The sequence below is a fragment of the Perognathus longimembris genome, chromosome 3 (genome assembly GCF_023159225.1).
Source record: "Perognathus longimembris pacificus isolate PPM17 chromosome 3, ASM2315922v1, whole genome shotgun sequence".
Lineage (NCBI taxonomy): Eukaryota > Metazoa > Chordata > Mammalia > Rodentia > Heteromyidae > Perognathus > Perognathus longimembris.
Genome location: NC_063163.1, coordinates 86,074,398 through 86,093,823, shown reverse-complemented (window position 1 = coordinate 86,093,823; position 19,426 = coordinate 86,074,398). Strand labels below are relative to the sequence as shown.

The window sequence follows — 19,426 nt, the reverse complement described above, 5'->3', positions numbered from 1 at the left end:
TAAGTTTAAACACCAGATTGAAAATTTTTTTGGTGTATGCAAACAAGTTTTACTGTGTACCTTTGAAGGCATAGAGCCTTCCTCAGCTGGGAAAATTGCTCCAATTCACATGCTGGTTAGTTTCCGGCTCGTGAGTCACAAGTCACAGGAAGACACCTGTTGAGAAAAAGTACAATGGCAGAAGGCGAGGACAGAAGATGGTAGCTGAGAAGTGTGGGCTCACTGCCAGGATAAGAAGCTTGCAGCCAAGTACCAGTGGCTCATACCTGCAATTCTAGCTAGTAGGAGACTGAGATCTGAGGATTGCAGTTTAAAGCCAGCTCCGGCAGAAAGGACCGGTGAGAGTCCTATATCTAATAAACAACTCAAAAAAGCTGGTAGTGGTGCTATGGCCTCAAGTGGTAGAGCGCTGGAGTGCTAGCCTAGAGCACTAGCCTAGAGCACAAAGAGCTCAAAGACAATGCCCAGGCTCTGAGTTTAAGCCCCAGGATCAGGCGGAAAAAAAGCTTGGAAATGGCCAACAAAGTCAGTGTCAAGGGCTAGTCTCTGAAGTAGTCCTATTTAGTTAGGCATGGTGGCACACACCTGTCACCCCAGCACTTGGGAGGCTGAAACAGGAGGACAGCCTACTTTATTCCAGGATAAACTGGGCTACAGAGTAAGAACCTTTCTCAAAAAACAACAACCAAAGAATGAAACAAAAAAGAAAAACCAACTACATAGATTAGTATAAATACTATATTTATTAAATATCTTTACAGTTTATTTAAGTGTATTTACAGAACTATTCCTGCATAAGTTATATTTCAGACATCCAATTCAGGTAACTGCCTCTTGGGTAAGACAAATAATGATAGTCTCAATAGAAAAAAGCAGCTTGTTAGTACATACAGACTGGGCTTTGCTCACTTTTTACCTAGGCATCTTGCCACGCACTACCTGCAAAGTTACATTTTCACATGGACACTGGTTTTAGTTGAGAAGTTCAATTTTGCAACCAACTGAATTAAAAAAAAAAAAACCAATAGAATCCAAATGTTTTCTGCTTCATATTTTGTTTCCTAAGCAGGTTTTCTGTGGTATTGTAAAATTTGTTAAGTGCAAAAATGTGACTCGGTTTCCAGAGAAACTGAAGGCAGCAGCTCCAGCAGCGACAGCTGGCCTGGGGTGACCAGGCCGCGGGAGCCGTGCTGGGTTCTCTGGCGACCGCCCACCGTCCTGCCTTGGGACTGCCATCACAGGCTGGCAGGCCGATGCTGCAGGTGGTGCCTCTGCAGACTATGCTACCTGAGGAAGGGTAGCTGGCAGGAGAGGTCGGAACCAAGTTTCTACTCTAGACAGCCCAGCCCCAGACACAAACCTGGAATGGATGCTTGTTCATTACCACCAGTCTCACACCACTGGCATGAGTTCAGAGACTCAGGACAAACTACTTGCTCACCCTTCCTTTCTCCTTTCAGTGTTTTAATAAGAGCCTGTCCACTCTCCCCGCCTCCTCTCCATTTGGTAATTCTTTTTTTTTTTTTTTTTTTTTTTTGTGCGCAGGCAGCTTAAGTTCACAGGAAGAAATACGTTTCTGATATGTTTAGAGTGCACATTTAAAAACAGAACAAAATAAAAATTTCAAGCATGTGATAAAAATATTGATTTGTATAATACAGTATTGCTTTATAAATATAGATGGAAAGCTATAAACTTTACGGGTCTTTGGTGCGTCCAAAGAGGGATGTATAATTTGCCATTTGTGAATTAGAAATCCAAATTTTCTCTTTTGTTATAAAAGTCCAGTACATGAGGCAAATGTGTGTTTGCACGGCTTGCCTTAAAACACAGTGAACACACACGGGTGCAGAATGAGCTGGGCCAAGAGGCCTGCGGGCCGCAGGAACCGTGCAGCCTGGGTCGGGGCTTGGAGCCGCCAGGGCTGGCCAGAGCCTGGGCCGGGAGGACACGCACTCCACCGCCGGGCTGGGCAGTCAAGGTAAGTGATGAACGAGAAGGACAGGGCTAGGGAGAAAATTCTCCTGCACTAACCACAGGCCAGGTCCAAAGTCAAGTCCACCGGGAAACTCAGTCCTTTGCCCCTGTTTTCAGTGTCACTGGAACCACACTTTCGATTTCTAACAATCATTGCTCAGAAAATAAGTTGATTAAATAAGTTTTGGGAAACACCACTAATCTAGCTTTACAAAGATTGTTTGATGGGCTAAATGAGAACAGAGAAAAGCCAGTAACTTGACCAGCTATCTTACCAGAAACTAAATGTCAGCACTGGAAAACTAATGCAAAACATATCCAGATTGTAAGGCTACATATATCTGAGCAAAAATAATTACAAACCCAAACAAAAGAGGTGAAGTCACCAGTCCTAGTGTGAAGCTATTCCTTTTCACAAACCCCGCCTGAATACAACTTTCTTTTCCTTTGAAATATAGAGACTGCAAATGGTTTGTGCAAAATAAATACCCCAGCACTTGCCACGGAGGCCTGTCCACTGGGCGCAGTCCCCACCGCCCCGCCTCCCGCCAAAGACTCTGTTCTGTCAAGTTAGGGCAGTTAAGGCATTCTGACATGTAAAGGTGATTCAAAATAGAACGCTAACATTATGCCAATTTAGGAATAGTAGATAAATTACTGAACGGCTTACAAATGAATAACTCATTCTTATTTATAATGAAATGCCTGTTACAAGCATGATGCATCGAAATATAGTAATGACATGTACATGGTACATGTTCAACAATTTAAATAAAACAAAAGCTTGACAGTTACTCAAATATACAGTACAAATTCACAAACAAAATCTTTTAAAACACATTGAGGTAACCTCAAAGCTAAGCTCTAATGCAATAACCCGGAGCCAGCGGCTTCCTCCACACTCTTGGCAGGCCTCGCTGCGTTTGCCTCTGTACACCAGCCTTACCTGACATATATAAAACATGGCTTTAATTTAAGATTTCTAAGTATATATATTTTTCTACCACCAAGTTAATGAAGGGGGAAAAAAAGAAGACGCAAAAAATATATGTCTTTACAACAGTCAACTTGTACACAACCTTTTAAAAATAAGTTTGTGCCTGCAGGTAAGGGAATTGAGCTGTAGTTTGGAGGGGACTATACACGGCAAAATGGGGCAAAATGGCTCTTCGGAAACTGTAAACATTAAGCTTGATTCAGAAACCCTCCCCTCCACCCGGGGCACAGCACGGGTCAGGTTTTCAGCAGGGGCTCTCGGGTGGGCTCCGGGGCTGAGCACCCTCCACAGCCAGGGCAGCTCAAGCTCCGGCGTTGTCTCAGGCCCAGGTGCCCTCACAGACCAGGGTGTGGGTGTGGGAGGAAGAGTGAACTTCAACCATAACATTAAACTTCTAGGTTTTTGGGAGTACTTTGAGTACTACTTCCATTTAAAAATTCTGGTAGGGAGTCTCCCCTGGGGCACCACCAGCCTGTGATTTGGACTAACCAAAAAAAATGCCAAAACTTAAAACCACAGGAACACTAAGCATCTTTTTTAAAGCACACAGTATTTGCAACTACAGAACTAAAATTTAAATTTTCTTCCAATTTGTAACAAAAAAAGCTCCAGGGGCTGAGATGTAGCAACCCAGAGCAATTTCAGAGCAGGGTTACAAACTCCAGGTGAAAACACCAAGCTACACCCAACCCCCAGGACAGATGCGAGGCCTGCGGGCACATGGGTGACATACAGTGTATGCTTCTAGTAGACGTATCAGTACATACAAATGGTGTAAGACTTGAAATTCCTCTAACACACTGTAATTTTGAACTCACTTTGCCAATATTACTCATTTAACTGCTTTTGAAAAGTCAGAGGTTCGGAACCCCTCCACAAGAGGCGGAGGACCCATTTCCTGTCTGCTCCCCGCAGCTGCTGCCGGCGGCACAACAAGTGAACGACAGTAGTGGTTCTCAACAAAGACCTTGGGCTTGCATCATGCTTGCGTCACAGCACGGCCACTGCGGCCTCCCACCAGCAGTATCCGTGCACACCACACAGCTGGGGAAAGTGGGCGGTGACAGGAAGGACAGGAGTCACAGCTCGGCCAATCAGTCTGTGTACTCGGCCACGATGGACAGGAGGACAGTGATGTCATCCGGTTTTCCACCTGAAACACCAACAAGAACCTATTGGCATGCGTCCAAAGGGGCCCGGCAGAAATGCCAATCCCACGTAAAGGGACATTGAAGAAAAAAAGGTCAACTCCTGCTGAAAAGACACTATTGAGAATTATTCACATTTATTTTGAAGTTTGCCATTTGCAAAAAAAAACCCAAACCAAAACACTTTTAAGGCTGTAATCATGGATTTTTTTTCATTGAAAAGTTTGAAATTATAGCAATATGGTTATAGGAAACTAACCCTGCAGTATAATAACACATGGAAGTTCTATACTGTAGACATTTATCATACGCAGTACAAAGAAATAGGCCAAGATTCTAAAAATGAAGATAAAAAGCATCATGAGTCCCAGGAATACTAAGGTAAGTGCTTCTATTTCAGCAGGGTGGTTTGCCAATATTCCCCAGCAGAAAAGGAGAACATAAGCATGATGAAGACAATAGACAGGTAACTTAGTTGAAGCTCCTGTTGTGCGGCAGGCGCTCTGCCTGTGTGGTCAGTGAGGCCATGTGAGGGTGGCTCCCACCGGCCAGGGCTGCACACTCCAAGCACGGCCCCACCGGAGCATGAGCTCTGTCCTGACTGGCCCCCCATGTGCGCAGCTCCCAGGCCCAGGGCAGCCTCACACTGCTTCACTTTTCAAAGTCTGCTGGGCAACTGGGTAGGCAAATGCTGTCCACAGCCTGTGGAGCCACAGGAAGCCACGTGAGGGCAGTGTGCTCTCCTCTCCCGGCCTGGCAGCCAGGGCTGGAGAGACGCCACAGGGTCCTGCTCAACCTCCATTAAGTCCCAACTTAGTTCCTTAACTCAGCCCACAGATCGCTTACCTCTCACATTCAACCCGTTGTCACACGCAAACTGTGCAAAAGGTGACATGTAATTTGGGTCATAGGCTAGCTCGTGCGCTTGCTCAGCGATGCTCCTTGCAGTCTGCTGTATACTCTCATAATTCGAATTCTAAGATGAAAGAACATGGAGTTACTTTCACCAGAATGTCTCGTGTGACCTCTGCATGCAGGTGGACTGCACAGCAAGTTATCTCCACCTCCACATATTTGCTTTGCTTTGCTCGGTTTGAATTCAAGGCCTTGTACTTTGCCACACAAGTGTTGACCACTTGAGCCATGCCTTCAGCCCAAAGCACATTTAAGTCTTACCCTAGAGAAGATGGTAAAGTACTATGCCTTGATTGATAGCACCAGGCCCTCTCCTGCTGCCTGCCTGCTCCCCCTAGGAAGTTGTTTGTAGTGGTAGTCTTTGATTCTGAAATCTGCTTTGTTGTTATTACTGTTTTGTGCCAGTACCAGGGCTTGAACTCAGGGCCTTGTGCTCTCACTTGACTGCTTTACTACAGGTTGGTCTTCTACACTAAGCACAGCACTCTACTTCCTAAAGTCTACATTTTGGTTGTTCGCTTTCCTACTTGAAATGCTTCAGGTATCCTTGCTAAAAGGGAGTAGAGGTACAAGTGACTTCTCAAGGCCCCTGCTGGGGGTCCCGGCTCCCCAGGAGTTGCTGAGTGTCCTACAGAAGGTATTTTTCAGGTTTTATACCATGAGGAAAGATTCTGGCCTGGCTATGTCCCTTTTCTGGATGCTTCAGCCTCCTCAGCTGCAAACTGGAGCTGGGAAATAAAGTGTATTTCAGCTCTGAGACACACAAGTTCTAACTCATTTTGGTCTAAATATTAACAGGTCTTGGCTTCAATGTCCCTCCTCAAGGAGGCCTCCCTGAGCAATCCTAGGGAGCAGTCCCTTCCCTTACTTTCCATCCACATTAAATCCTCCACTGTCTCCCTTGCCCTGGTAAGCTCCATGTGGGTGGGGACTCCTTAGCTTCTGCTCACCACCGCCATTGTAGGGAGCACCTAATAGCACAGCCCCTAGGCTAGACCTTACTCCCCATTTTACAGGTGTGAAAACCACTACTTGGGCAGCTGAGACAGTGTCCCCAAATAAGAGCCATCAGAAGTAAAGAGGCAGAGAAAGATTTGTTTTTCCAGAGTCCGAACTTTCATAAAGCTAGGACTCTGGAAGGCCTGGCTTCCCCCGCCCCCCGCACCCCCCTCCCCCGCCACCGCCTGTGGCTCTGCTAGGTACAGAGTCTCAGCTGCCCTTCCGTTGTGGCTCGCCACCTGGGCTGCCTCAGCTATGCTACTTCCTGTCATTCAGCCTCAGTACCTGCTGGATGTGCAGTAAAAATAAAAGGAAAGAAGAGTAGACAAAAAGAGCAAAAGGAGAAAAAAGCCAACACCATAAAAATACAACAAGAAATGGCTAATGGGACACCCTGCTAAAGGCTCAGGTGAGAAGCCACTTTTCCCCCCAGTTCTCTTAGGGATATTTCCATTGTAATTGCTTGGAATATTACTGCTATTGTTTTTCTAAAGTTCACAAAGCAGTACTTTCCAAAACTGTCTCAGAAAAACCCAAGGCCCAGAGAGGAGCTGTTCTTGCGAGGGCTACCCTTGAGTGGATTACCTTTAACTTCTTTAGCTCCTGGAGGATCATATAGTCAGGCATGTTGTCAAACAGTCCATCTGTTGCCGTCAGGATAATGTCTCCTAACTGGACATCGAATGACGTGCTATCAGCAGCGTCCGGGCTGTGGCAAGGACAAGGAAGCTGTTTTTTATAATGCAGTGAGGATCGCTACATGCCATCAGAGGCACTCAAATTTCTAACCTTCAGAAAAATTAACTGAAGACCATTATACATGTTTCAAAAGCTGAAATGAAATCACCAGGTAACTAAGTTTACCCAGTTGCTGGTGGCTCATGCCTATAATCCCATCTACCCAAGAAGCTGAGATCCGAGGATCATGGCTTGAAGCCAGCCCAAGCAACAAAGTTTGTGAGACTCTTATCCCAATAAACTACCAAAAAGTTGTAAGTGAAACTGTGGCTCAAGTGGTAGAGCACTATAGCCTAAGGCAGAAAACAGGACAGTGCCCAGGCTCTGAGTTCAAGCCCCAGAACCAGCATAAAAAAAGAAAAAGAAAGAAAGAAAGAAAAGGGGTCTGGGAATGTGGCTTAGTAGTAGAGTGCTTGCCTAGTATGCATGAAGTCCTGGGTTCAATTCCTCAGCACCACATACACAGAAAAAGCTGGAAGTGGTGCTGTGGCTCAAGTGATAGAGCGCTAGTGCTCAGGCCCTTAGTCCCATGCTCCAGGACTGGCAAAAAGAAAAGAAAAGAACCCCCTACCTGAGGGGGGGCCTGTAAAACCCAAAAGGTGCTTCTCTTGCAAGCATCAGCCCACTCTGCAGTTACAGCAGAGCAGCAAAAGCAGGGTGCAGGACCTTCACCGCACTGAGGGGCCCACCCTCTGGTAAGGTCCCCTCTGATAGGCCTGCAAAGCCGCCCCCCACCACAGTAAGGGGCCACTAATAACTGCACTGGCATATATTTATGAATGTGCCTAGTCATAAACCTTTAAGACATACCTTGTTTGATGACTGGCTGGCTGACAAAATCAAATATTTGCCCCTCCAAAATGGAGGGCCCTAAAAGCAGATGCTCCTAAATGCAGAAATGAACTTGAGAGACTCAGGGACTGCTACTACTAGGTCCTCTAGAATGTGGGGGCCAGGGGAGCTAATTTGCCTCCACCTGTAATTGGGGATAACATCCAGGGGAAAAAAAAAAAACTTTTACACACTGACCCATAGAGAGGGTTCAGAATCAAAGCACCCCAGGCTTGACAGACCCCAACACAGTGTAAGTCACAGGTCAGGAAGTACGTGAAGACAAAACATCAAGCAAGCAAAGCGGGCCATGCCTGAGGATACACAGCAATAAAAAAAAATTGCCCTGAGCAATACCTGTGCACCTTCATGGCCCAGGGAAGCTGCAGCACACATTAGGCACTGTGCTTTGCAGGGACAAACTTGCACTTGTCCTAACTGTAGACACAGTTACAGAAGTCAAGCCTCTAAGCTGGGAAGTGCTGGTATAGACCAGAGTGTAGGGCAGGCAGGGATACCTGGGCTGGAGGAAGAGTGGGAACCAGGTTGAACCCGTCCGCAGGACACTGTGGTCTGCTGTCAGGTTCTAGAAGTGTAGATTAATGACCAGGTTGGCACTGGCACTAAGTTATGCTGAGGTTTTTCTTTCCCCAGGAGGGAGGATGTGCTACCATTGGCCAGTTCTTCCTCTGCTAATCCCCACCCCCGCCCCTGGGCTTGGTGTTCTGCCAGCTGCAGCTCTGCCCATTCTGACTGAACACCATGTGCTGCTGGAAAGGGGACTGCACTGAAATGCAAGCCACAATCACATGCTGGCGGGCGGGTGGGAAGGCCACCTCCACCTTGATGGCAGGGCAGCTCAGTGTGGCCTAATCGTTCAATAGTGTGCGTTGTGGACAGGGCAGGGCTCTTGCTCTTAGAAGGTAAAGCAAGCCTGGTGCCAGTGGCTCATGCCTGTCATCCTAGCTACTCAGGAGGCTGAGATCTGAGGGTTGTGGTTAGAAGCCAGTCTGGTCAGGAAAGTCCGTAAGACTCTTATCTCTACCAAAAAGCCAGAAGTGGAGCTGTGGCTCAAGTGGTAGAGCACTAGCCTTGAGGAAAAAAACAAACAAACAAACAAAACACAAAAACTCAAAAACAGTGCCCAGGCCCTTAGTTCAAGCCCAGGACCAGCATCCACAAAAGAAGCTAAAGCAGGAAGCAGCAAATGAAGGAAATTATAGCACTGCTCTCCAGAACTGTTAGCTGACATGGTTGACACTGAAAAACAAAATATATAATCAAATATTCTTCTGATTACAGCAGTCTAAGTAAAAAATGCTTTCTTCTCTCTCTAGGAGTCAGCAGCAAGAAGACTTTTTGTTCAGTTTTTGAGATAAGTCTCTCTGAATAGCCCAGGATAGCCTCAAACTCACAATCCTCCTGCCTCAGTAGCCCAAGTACTAGGGTTATTATAGACATGCACCACTGCACATAAACCACTATTAGGTATTCTCCATGCAAAATACCCAATTATACCATATGTTCACTCTGGACCCAAAGACAGCAGAAACAATCTTTACCTGGCTTAGGAAGAGTTAGTAAATAGAAACAATGGCACTTGTTAGATGGCATCTATTTTTTTAACTGAAGGCCATTTATGGATTACCAATGATGTTTGTGCCAGATCCTGTAAGGTTGTCAGAGGTAGTGAAACCTGAGACCATCTCAGCTTTACTCTGACAGAAGATACAAAACTGGGAATGGGAATTCAAAGAATTTCCAATTGTCTTAGAGATTCTTCACAATTTAAAAACAAACTGAGAGCCAGGTGCCAGTGGCTTACACCTGTAATCCTACCTACTCAAGAGGCTGAGAGCTGAGAGCTGTGAATTGAGGTTTGAAGCTAGCTTGAGCGGGAAAGTTTGTGAAACTCTTACCTCCAATTAACGAGAAAAAAAAAAAAAAAGCCAGAAGCTGTGGTTCAAGTAGTAGAGTGCTAGCCTTGGGCAAAAAGGCTTAGGGATGGCGCCTAGGCTCTAAGTTCAAGCCCCAGGACCAGCACGCACATAGATGCACACACACAAAAAAAACCTCAACTTAGATAAAAAATGTCACAGAATCATAAATTAAATAAAATAAAAAAAGAATGATACTGTAAAAAACAAAACAAAACCAAAAAAAATGTCACAGAATCAGAAAACATGTCCATGACACTATCACAGTTGTGGTGAAGGACAAGACCACTTTTTTCTTTTTTTGGTGGAGGGTAGGGGAGAGTACAAGGATTTGAATTTAGGACCTCATGCTGACAGGACAAGCAATCTACTTTTGGTGCCATGGCCCAGCCTTTTCTGCTTCAGATGTTTTCTTACCCTCTCTATCTCTCCCTCTGTCTTGCATCTTGCAATACTAGGGCTTGAACGCATGGCTTTGCACTTCCTTAGGTAGGTGGCTCTACTGCTTGAGTCACACATCTATCTAGCTCTTTTTGCTCTCCTCGCCCCCCCCCCCTTCTTATACTAGGGCTTGAATTCAGAGTTTTTCTTTTTGTTGTTGTTGTTCAAGGCTAGCTAGCACTCTACCACATAAGCCATAGCTCCACCTCTGGCTTTTTGGTGGTTAACTGGAGATTAGAGTCTCAAGGATTTTCCTACCCAGGCTGGCTTCGAACCACAGGAATCTGGCTGTACTAGTTATTTCTGAGAGAGCATCTCTCTTTTTTCTCCAGCTAGCTTGGACCATGTTCTTCCTATGGATGTCTCCTGTGTAGTGGGGAGAACAGGTGCACACCAGCCATTGTGCTCCACTACTGGCTGAGATAGTGTCTCAAAAGCTTTTTTGCCCAGGCTGGCCTTCCATTCTTAGTCTCCTAAATAGCTAGGATTATAAGTGTGAGCCACTGTATCTGCCTAGGCCAAGACCACTTCTGACTCTACTTTCTCTAGTTGTATTGGCTGTCTGTAAGAAAACAGCTTGAGAACTAGGAAGTTATTATTGTTAGCTTCCCTAACAATGTGTATGCAAAACCTGTCCAAGCAGAGGCATGCAGAACAATGACTCATCTCCCCAGCAAAATTTAATAAGCATACTGCATGCCCCATGTGCTGAAGGCTGGAAAAACTGATATAACATGACTGTGAAACAGTATTTCACACTCCTGTCAGTGACTAGGTGTCTATCAGATTTCAGTGTGGGTAAGCATTATAGTGGCTCATGACTTTAATCCTAGCTACTCAGGAAGTTAAGACCTGAAAGATCGAAGTTCAAAGCCAGCCTGCACAGAAAAGTCTGGGAGACTCCATCTCCAATTAACCAGAAAAATGTTGGACTAGAAGTATGACTCAAGTGATAGTGCTATCTGTGAGCAAGCAAAAATGCAGAGCCAGAGAGTGAAGCCCTGCGTCAAGCCCTAGAACCAGCAAAGATATAAAAGAGAATTCTACATGGCTATGTCTCAAAGTGCCTTTCACAGACCCATCAGAAGGTCCTATTGATGAAAGCAGTCTCTCAGGAAGATTGCAAATGCCTGTCCCACTGTATTCAGAGGGAAGTGGGAGAGGCCAAGGAGATTACCTGTCACTCAGGACGACTCCCTCTGCCTCTGGGGGAGCGATTGAGAGCTGGAATGGAGTGTTGAAGTAATGCTGTTGCTCATCAGACCGGTGCACAACTTCACCACCCCTGACCACTAGGAAGCCGGAATCCCCCAGGTTGGCTGTGTGTAAGCGGTGGCTACTTCTGTCCAGCACCACAATGCATGCGGTGCTGCTACCTAGGAAGGAACCAGAGACAATTAAACAACAGAGGCATGTGCTTCTGCACACATCTTCATCATGTAACTTCAAAGAGTAACAGAGGGCTGGGAATGTGGTAGAGTGCTTGCCTAGCATGCATGAAGCCCTGGGTTCAAGTCCTCAGTAGCACATAAACAGAAAAGGCCAGAGGTGGCGCTGTGGCTCAAGTAGTAGAGTACTAGCCTCGAACAAAAGAAGCTCAGGGACAGTGCCTAGGCCCTGAGTTCAAGTCTAAGACTGCCCTTCCCCCCAAAAAAACCCAAAAAACCACACATACACACAACAAAAAAGAGCAACAGAATGCATTTTGAGCTTCTTTCCTACACTGGAGTGATCTTAGTTCTACTCTGCACGCTCACAAACATCAGCTATGGCCGAGCAAGGTCAACACACAGGAAGAAGGCTTCTATCATACTAGGCCCCCAGACTGCTAAGGATCTGTGTTCTTCCTTCTGCAGAGGCCAGGGAGGGCAAATGGCTTCCTCACCAAGCTGGCACTTCACTACAATAAAGAGGGCACTGAGAATGGAGTGGTGTTTGGAGGGCTGACCCACAGGGACAGGTACCCCGGCAAATCCTCCATGCTAAAATCCAAGTATTTTTATCCCAGAGCTCCTTATTTTTGCAGGCTACTACAAGCCCTCAGTGCAACGGAGAGATGACCTTGTGAAGACTCAGAGCTTACAAGTGCACTTAGGTTTCTGGGGGGAATACATCAACAATTACTGGCTAGCCCTTTATATTACATTTGCTTTGTAGGCTTTTCAGCCATTGCTGGATTAAGAAAATGATCACCTATTCTTGTAAAGTTATTATTTACAGTTATAGCCAAGGTTCAGTAAAACTTGCTTGAATTTAAGTTACAAGTTGCTTTCCAACTGATTGTCCCACATAAAATGGGGGTGGGGTGGGGTTTGCAGGGCAGACAAGAAGGCAACAGCCCCTGCCTGAGGGATAGTTCATAACTCCTTCACCAAACTGTTCAGTAGTATGAAAAGCCTTAGATAAACAGTACACTGCTAAGTCAACTTCTTGGCTTTGTTTTTAACCACTTGGTGGCTGCTTTAAAGAGGAAACAATACAGTATTTACTTACCAAGCAAAGGTACTTTATTTTGCAGCAACTCACAGTAGCTTGTGGTGAGAATTCCAATGGGATTACTCGGCACAAACCGTCCTTCCTTCACCAAACGCTCACACGTTCGCATTAAAGTCCCTGAGAACTGAGATGGGTCCACTCCATAGTCTCTCCATCCACCTACGCCATCTGCAACCCCTAAGGAAAAGACAAGTGCACTGTCAACAGCTTCTTAGGGAATTAAGTTTACTAGATACTAGTGCATCATCATCTGAAAGTCACCCAAAAAAGTGCTCAAAGTGAATTCATTACACATTAATGCTCCTAAGTCAAATTATCTGCTTACAATCTGGTCACTCATGTATTCATGAATAAACATTTGCGCTACCACAGGATGGCACTGCCTACCAGCTAAGAAAGAGTTCAGTTTCAACAAGAGTATCATTTTTGTATATAAGAATCTGGGTTAAGCCAGGCGCTGGTGGTTCATGCTTGTAATACTAGTTACTCAGGAGGCTTAGATTGGAGGATCGTAGTTCAAATCCAGCAGCGGCAGTAAAGTCTGTGAGACTCTTATCTCCAATTAACCCCCAGAAAACTGAAGTAGTGCTGTGGCTCAAAGTGGTGGAGCTCAAGCCTTAAGCAAAAAAGCTCAGGGACAGTGCCCAGGCCCTGAGTTCAAGCTCTAAAACCAACCAACCAACAACAACAACAACAAAGAATTTGGGTTAAACTGGGCACTGGCGGCTGAGATCTGAGGATTGTGCTTAGAAGCCAGGGCAGGCAGCAAAGTCTGTGAGACTCTTATCTCCACCAAGCACCAAAAAAGCCAGAAGTGGAGCTGTGGGTCAAGTGGTGGAGTACTAGCTTTGAGCACAAAAGCTAAGTGATAGTACCCAGGCCCAGAGTTCAGGCCCCAGGACTGGCATAGAAAAAGAAAAAAAGAGTCTAGATTGGTAATACTGTTGATTTTATGCGAGAACAAAAGCTGACTTCTTTTTAAAGTGCTGATGTCAGTGAAAACACCTGAGAACAGCAGCAGCAGACCTGCTTAGTAAGACAGCATATGTTTAGCATGCATGAAAACCTAGGTTTGATTGCTAGCAACAAGAAAGAAACTGTCAAAGCAGGAAATTTCTAACATCAGATTGGCCAATATCTGCAAAAGAGCAAACCAGACACTATATCTCCACCCCCTTTCCTCTTTGAGACTTCAGAAATAACCTGAGCAGCTATGCTGTCCACTACAGCACCAAAGACGACAGGTGGCTTTGGAGCACCAGAAATGGCAGGTGAACCCTGCCCCAAATATGAAATACATGCTGAGAACTTAGTGTGAAAAAAGTACATGTTCTCACTGTTTACTCAAGTAGTATTCTAGATGTAATATACTAAAGAGAATTCATTACTAAAATTAAGCATTACCATTTGTCTATTACTTCATGTACTAGGACACTTAGAACATCTATGGCTCAGCTCAGGTTGTTTCTATCAACTGGCACTGGTGGAGATTTTCACAGGTCCACAGAGCTGCTGCTGAGCTAGCTCCTAGTTTGCTTATGGCTCCTTCATGGAGAGGACAGCAGTACTAAAGAAAGTCAGTAAAATATGGAAGTCAACATGATATACTCTCTGTGCCCACCCCAAGCAATGCACCAGCCCCTTCTCTCTCTTCCAACAGGCAAGTCCATTTCTGCCTACTAACTTTAAAGAAACCGAGGGAAATGCCAAACTTTTGTATTATTAAGGCTTAAGTGGCCCCTCTGGAAGGGTTATAAACAATATGAACAGTTGCTATGGAAATAAACTGAAAGCAAAGCAATCAACAAGTAGACATTTCACACCACTCTGTATTCTTTGAATTTTACCTTTATCATTAGCATCTAGTCTGCATGTGGGGAAGGAGGGCAGTGAGTTTAGTGGGCAACTAGGGCCTTGTATATGCTGGGCAAACAGTGAACCACTGAGCTGCATCCTGTACAGGAATTCAATAATTTCAAAGACTTCCTGAGCATGAAACTCTCTCCTCATACAAGCATTTATATTTCTATGCATTCATCTACATCTTTGGTTTAATATGAAATGGATGTATTTTTTTTTTTTTTTGGCCAGTCCTGGGCCTTGGACTCAGGGCCTGAGTACTGTCCCTGGCTTCTTCCCGCTCAAGGCTAGCATTCTGCCACCTGAGCCACAGCGACACTTCTGGCCATTTTCTGTATATGTGGTGCTGGGGAATCGAACCCAGGGCCTCATGTATACGAGGCAAGCACTCTTGCCACTAGGCCATATCCCCAGCCCAAAGGTGGGGTTCAGGAGGTCTGCATCTTGAGATTGTAACTCAAGACTGCAGCCATGTTTTATTCTTGTTTTTTTTTTTTGTTTTGTTTTTTTGCCTGGTGCTTCTTTTTGCTCAAGGCTAGCACTCTGCCACTTGAGCCACAGCGCCACTTCTGGTCATTTTCTATATATGTGGTGCTGGGGAATTGAACCCAGGGCTTCATGTACAGGAGGCAAGAGGCCATATTCCCAGCCCACTGGATGGATGCTTTATTTATTTATTTATTTATTTATTTATTTATTTATTTATTTATTTATTTATTTATTTATTTATTTATTGGCCAGTCCTGGGCCTCTCTTGCCACTAGGCCATATTCCCAGCCCACTGGATGGATGCTTTCTTTCTTTCTTTCTTTATTTATTTATTGGCCAGTCCTGGGCCTCTCTTGCCACTAGGCCATATTCCCAGCCCACTGGATGGATGCTTTCTTTCTTTCTTTCTTTATTTATTTATTTATTGGCCAGTCCTGGGCCTTGGACTCAGGGCCTGAGCACTGTCCCTGGCTTCTTTTTGCTCAAGGCTAGCACTCTGCCACTTGAGTCACAGCGCCACTTCTGGCCATTTTCTGTATATGTGGTGCTGGGGAATTGAACCCAGGGCCTCATGTATACGAGGCAAGCTCTCTTGCCACTAGGCCATATCCCCAGCCCCGCATTTTTTATTTTTTATGTGACAGCACTATCTAACAGAAGCAAACAGGTCCTGTGAGTGAGGAAGCAGCATGGACAGACAAGCATGAGGGCAAAGACTCGTTATCACCAGGGCAGTATGTGACCAACCAGTAAGCAAGATTTCTCTGTGGGGCAATTCCAAACTAGCTCATTAAATGATATGAAGCCTAGGATTTGTTTCAAAGTAACTGGGGGTGGGAGGAGATGAGACAAGCCTGGTCATGAATGGATCATTGTTGAAGTTGAATGTGAACAACACTCATCTTCTCCACTTTGATATTTATTTGAAAACTTCCACATACAGCTTAAATAACAGTAACAATGACAAAGTAAAAAAGAAGAAAGATTCTCTGCCCACTGCATGGAGAGGAAAGGCAGAAGCAGGAGGCCCAGTAGGTGGTCAGCGTCTGTCTGGCCTGTAAACAGGGCAATCTATGACACATCAGAGAGGACTGGGGGGCGAAGGTGAAGGGACACCTCACAAGAACAGTGACTGCACTATACTCTGTTTTCAAGCTGTTGTGAGATGTGAGAAACTGTTATAAAAATTTACAATAGTTTACTAGGAAGTTCTTTTGAGGAATTCTTATTTCATAGAGGTTACACTTTCACTACAAATTTAAATGAAGCAATTATGTTAAAACAGACTACCATAACAGTCGTTGCTACATCATCTGATGAATCATTCATTCTTTTCAAACTACTGCTTGCTCAAGGAAAGAATTTTCTCTAGTCCAACAGCCACAATTAACTTTAAATACAAATTGGTTTCATCTATAAATGTCCTTCACAAAGAAAACCATTAAGCTCAGAGATAGTGTTTAGAGTCAGCTCCTGGCACCTGCTAATCATCTGTCAGCAGGCTGAGTCTGCCCCACACAGCCTTCAACATTAATCAGATTCTTCCTAGAATAGAGTACAACCTTTCAGGCACCTGTTTGCATTTTACATGGGTATAAGATCCCAGGCAAAACTCCACTAGTCAAATCTCTTTAGGGGAAAGATAATTCAAACAGAGTACTTCTAAAGGAGTATATAAACTTTTCCAATAAGGTTGTGGGGGACAAGCTCTTGGCTTATATCTGTAATTTACTTATAGAGAACAAATTATCTAATGGGAAGAGACATATTCAGGTTCAGAATCAGGCTAAAACCAGAGTAATCCACATCACAGATACATCTGAAATCTAGTTTTTACATTGTTTTGTTTTTAATTTTTAATTTGAAATCTAGTCTTAGCCACATTCAAGTTCTATCTTTTTTTCCTTTCCTTTCATTCTTTTTCTTTATTTCTTTATTTTTTATTTTTTGTCAGTCTTGGGGCTTGAACTCAGGGCTTGGGCACTGTCCCTGAGCTCTTCAGCTCAAGACTAGTGTTCTACTACTTTGAGCCACAGCCCCACTTCCAGTTTTCTGGTGGTTAATTGGAGATAAGAGTCTCATGGATTTTCCTGCTGGCTTCAAACTGCAACCTATAGATCTCTCAGCCTCCTGAGTAGCTTGGATTACAGGCATAAGACACCAGCACCCGGATTTTTCTTTTTTTTTTGCCAATCCTGGGGCTAGAATTCAGGGCCTGGGCACTGACCTCTTTGTGTTCAGGGCTAGCACTCTACAACTTGAGCCACAGAGCCACTTCTGCCTTTTTCTGAGTAGTTTATCGGAGCTAAGAGTCTCATGGACTTTCCTATGCTGGCTGGCTTTCAACTGCCATCCTCAGATCTCAGCCTCCTTAGTAGCTAGGAGGATTACAGGTATGAGACACCCATACCCAGCTGCATCTCTGTTATTTCTACTCAGAAATTAGTGCATCCTTTCTTGAAGAAGCCAAAGCTTCAGACCATAAAGAACACCAACACTAGGGCTGTGAATGTGGCTTAGTGGTAGAGTGCTTGCCTAGCATCCATGAAGCCCTGGGTTCGATTCCTCAGTACCACACAAACAGAAAAAGCCAGAAGTGGCTCTGTGGCTCAAGTGGTAGCATACTAGCCTTGAGCAAAAGAAGGTCAGGGACAGTGCCCAGGCCCTGAGTTCAAGTCCCAGGACTAGCTAAAAAAGGAAGGAAGGAAAGAAGGGAGGGAGGGAGGAAGGAAGGGAACTCTTTTGCAATGGTGGAGCTGATCCAGATATGAAGCAAATTTTATTCAAAATATTATTTCAGACACCAAGTGCTGATGGATATAATCATAGTTACTCAGGAGGCTGAGATCACAGTTCAAAGGCAGCCTAGGCAGGGATGAATCTTTCTAATAAACTCCCCCTTAAAAGCCAGAAGTGGGGGGCTGGGAATATGGCCTAGTGGCAAGAGTGCTTGCCTCCTATACATGAAGCCCTGGGTTTGATTCCTCAGCACCACATATACAGAAAATGGCCAGAAGTGGCACTGTGGCTCAAGTGGCAGAGTGCTAGCCTTGAGCAAAAAAGAAGCCAGGGACAGTGCTCAGGCCCTGAGTTCACAGCCTAGGACTGGCAAAAAAAAAAAAAAAAAAAAAAAAAAAAGCCAGAAGTGGGACTGTGTGGTGTAAGTAGGAGAGGTGCTAGCCTTGAGTAAAAGCAGCTCAAGAATAGTGCTAGTCCATTCAAGCATGCACGCACAAACGCACACATGCACACACACTTCAAAGACAAAGAAAACTATTAAAGGAGAGATTGCTTAAGATCCCAAGGACACCAGCACAGCACCTATCCAACAGCAAAGGACAAGAATATCCCGGGGCTGGGGATATGGCCTAGTGGCAAGAGTGCTTGCCTCGTATACATGAGGCCCTGGGTTCAATTCCCCAGCACCACATATACAGAAAATGGCCAGAAGTGGTGCTGTGGCTCAAGTGGCAGAGTGCCAGCCTTGAGCAAGAAGAAGCCAGGGACAGTGCTCAGGCCCTGAGTCCAAGCCCCAGGACTGGCAAAAAATAAAAATAAAAAAAATAAAAGAATATCCCTCAGGGGGCTGGGGATATGGCCTAGTGGCAAGAGCGCTTGCCTCATATACATGAAAGCCCTTGGTTCGATTCCCCAGCACCACATATACAGAAAATGGCCAGAAGTGGTGCTGCAGTTCAAGTGGCAGAGTGCTAGCCTTGAGCAAAAAGAAGCCAGGGACAGTGCTCAGGCCCTGAGTCCAAGGCGGACTAGCAAAAAAAAAAAAAAAGGATATCCCTCAGAACAAATGGAGGCCACCAGCACATGTGTGTGCTCTGAGAGCACTGCTGTGCTAAGAAAGCAGCAAAGGGCTGGGAAAGACCCAGCCTGCCTAAGACTCTCTCCCACTGGCAGGCAGAATGCCTGATTACTCACAGGTAATCTACCTACAGGTTCCCTAAATGCTGCCAAGGGAGGATGGAGAGTGGTGACAATGAGAGTGGACAGAGAGATCAAGTCATCTCTGAGAAGTGGCAGTGCAGGTCCTAGAGGGTCTCTCTAAATTCCACAGGCACGAATGAGAATGGGAGAAGGCATGGAAACAACTAAGTATGGCTGGCATTTGGGAGAGGGGAGGCAGGCAAAGTAAAGACTGAAGTTGGACAGGGCTTGGAATGTCAGTACAGGAACTCAGACTTCATGCTACAGATCTGCACTATCCAACAGGGAGCCCTAATTACCTCAATGAGCATGATCTACACGTGTACCCTGCTGTTAAGTATAAAATAAAACTCTATATTCCAAACACTACCAAAAAAAATAGGCAGTATCTTAGTAAGATACTGAAATACTTTAGATTTTCAGGGTTAAGGGACTAAGTATATGTTAATTAAAATTGAGTACTCTTCATCTTGCTTTTTCTTGCTGGGGGAAGAGGTATCACTATGTTGCGCAGGCTGAAACTTCCAGGCTCCAGAGTAGCTGGGACTGTAAGCATGAATCAACACCTGGCCCATTCACTTAATGTAGCTAGTAGGAAATTTAATAGTACACAGGTAGTTTGTGGTATACTGCTACAAGTTAGTACTGATATAGACAAC

The 19,426-nt window shown here is 45.0% G+C and overlaps 1 protein-coding gene and 1 long non-coding RNA gene across 2 annotated transcripts in view; both read right to left on the bottom strand.

Annotated features, from left to right (window-relative positions):
* Positions 1–720: 720 nt before the first annotated feature.
* The window catches only part of Pptc7 (protein phosphatase targeting COQ7), a 41,556-nt gene continuing 22,850 nt past the window's right edge, over positions 721–19,426 (bottom strand). Inside the window, exons 2-6 of the mRNA XM_048342966.1 lie at positions 12,477–12,656; positions 11,161–11,359; positions 6,622–6,745; positions 4,969–5,098; positions 721–4,127 (exon numbers count right to left, since the gene is read on the bottom strand). Coding sequence (XP_048198923.1) covers positions 4,069–4,127; positions 4,969–5,098; positions 6,622–6,745; positions 11,161–11,359; positions 12,477–12,656 — 692 coding nt within the window. The 3' untranslated portion in view covers positions 721–4,068. The remainder of the gene's footprint in view (positions 4,128–4,968; positions 5,099–6,621; positions 6,746–11,160; positions 11,360–12,476; positions 12,657–19,426) is intronic.
* Positions 11,582–12,241, bottom strand: LOC125349139. The gene is made up of 3 exons (XR_007210462.1): positions 12,056–12,241; positions 11,661–12,022; positions 11,582–11,623 (listed from the first exon to the last, which is right to left on the bottom strand). It is a non-coding gene; the product is annotated as an uncharacterized LOC125349139 (long non-coding RNA).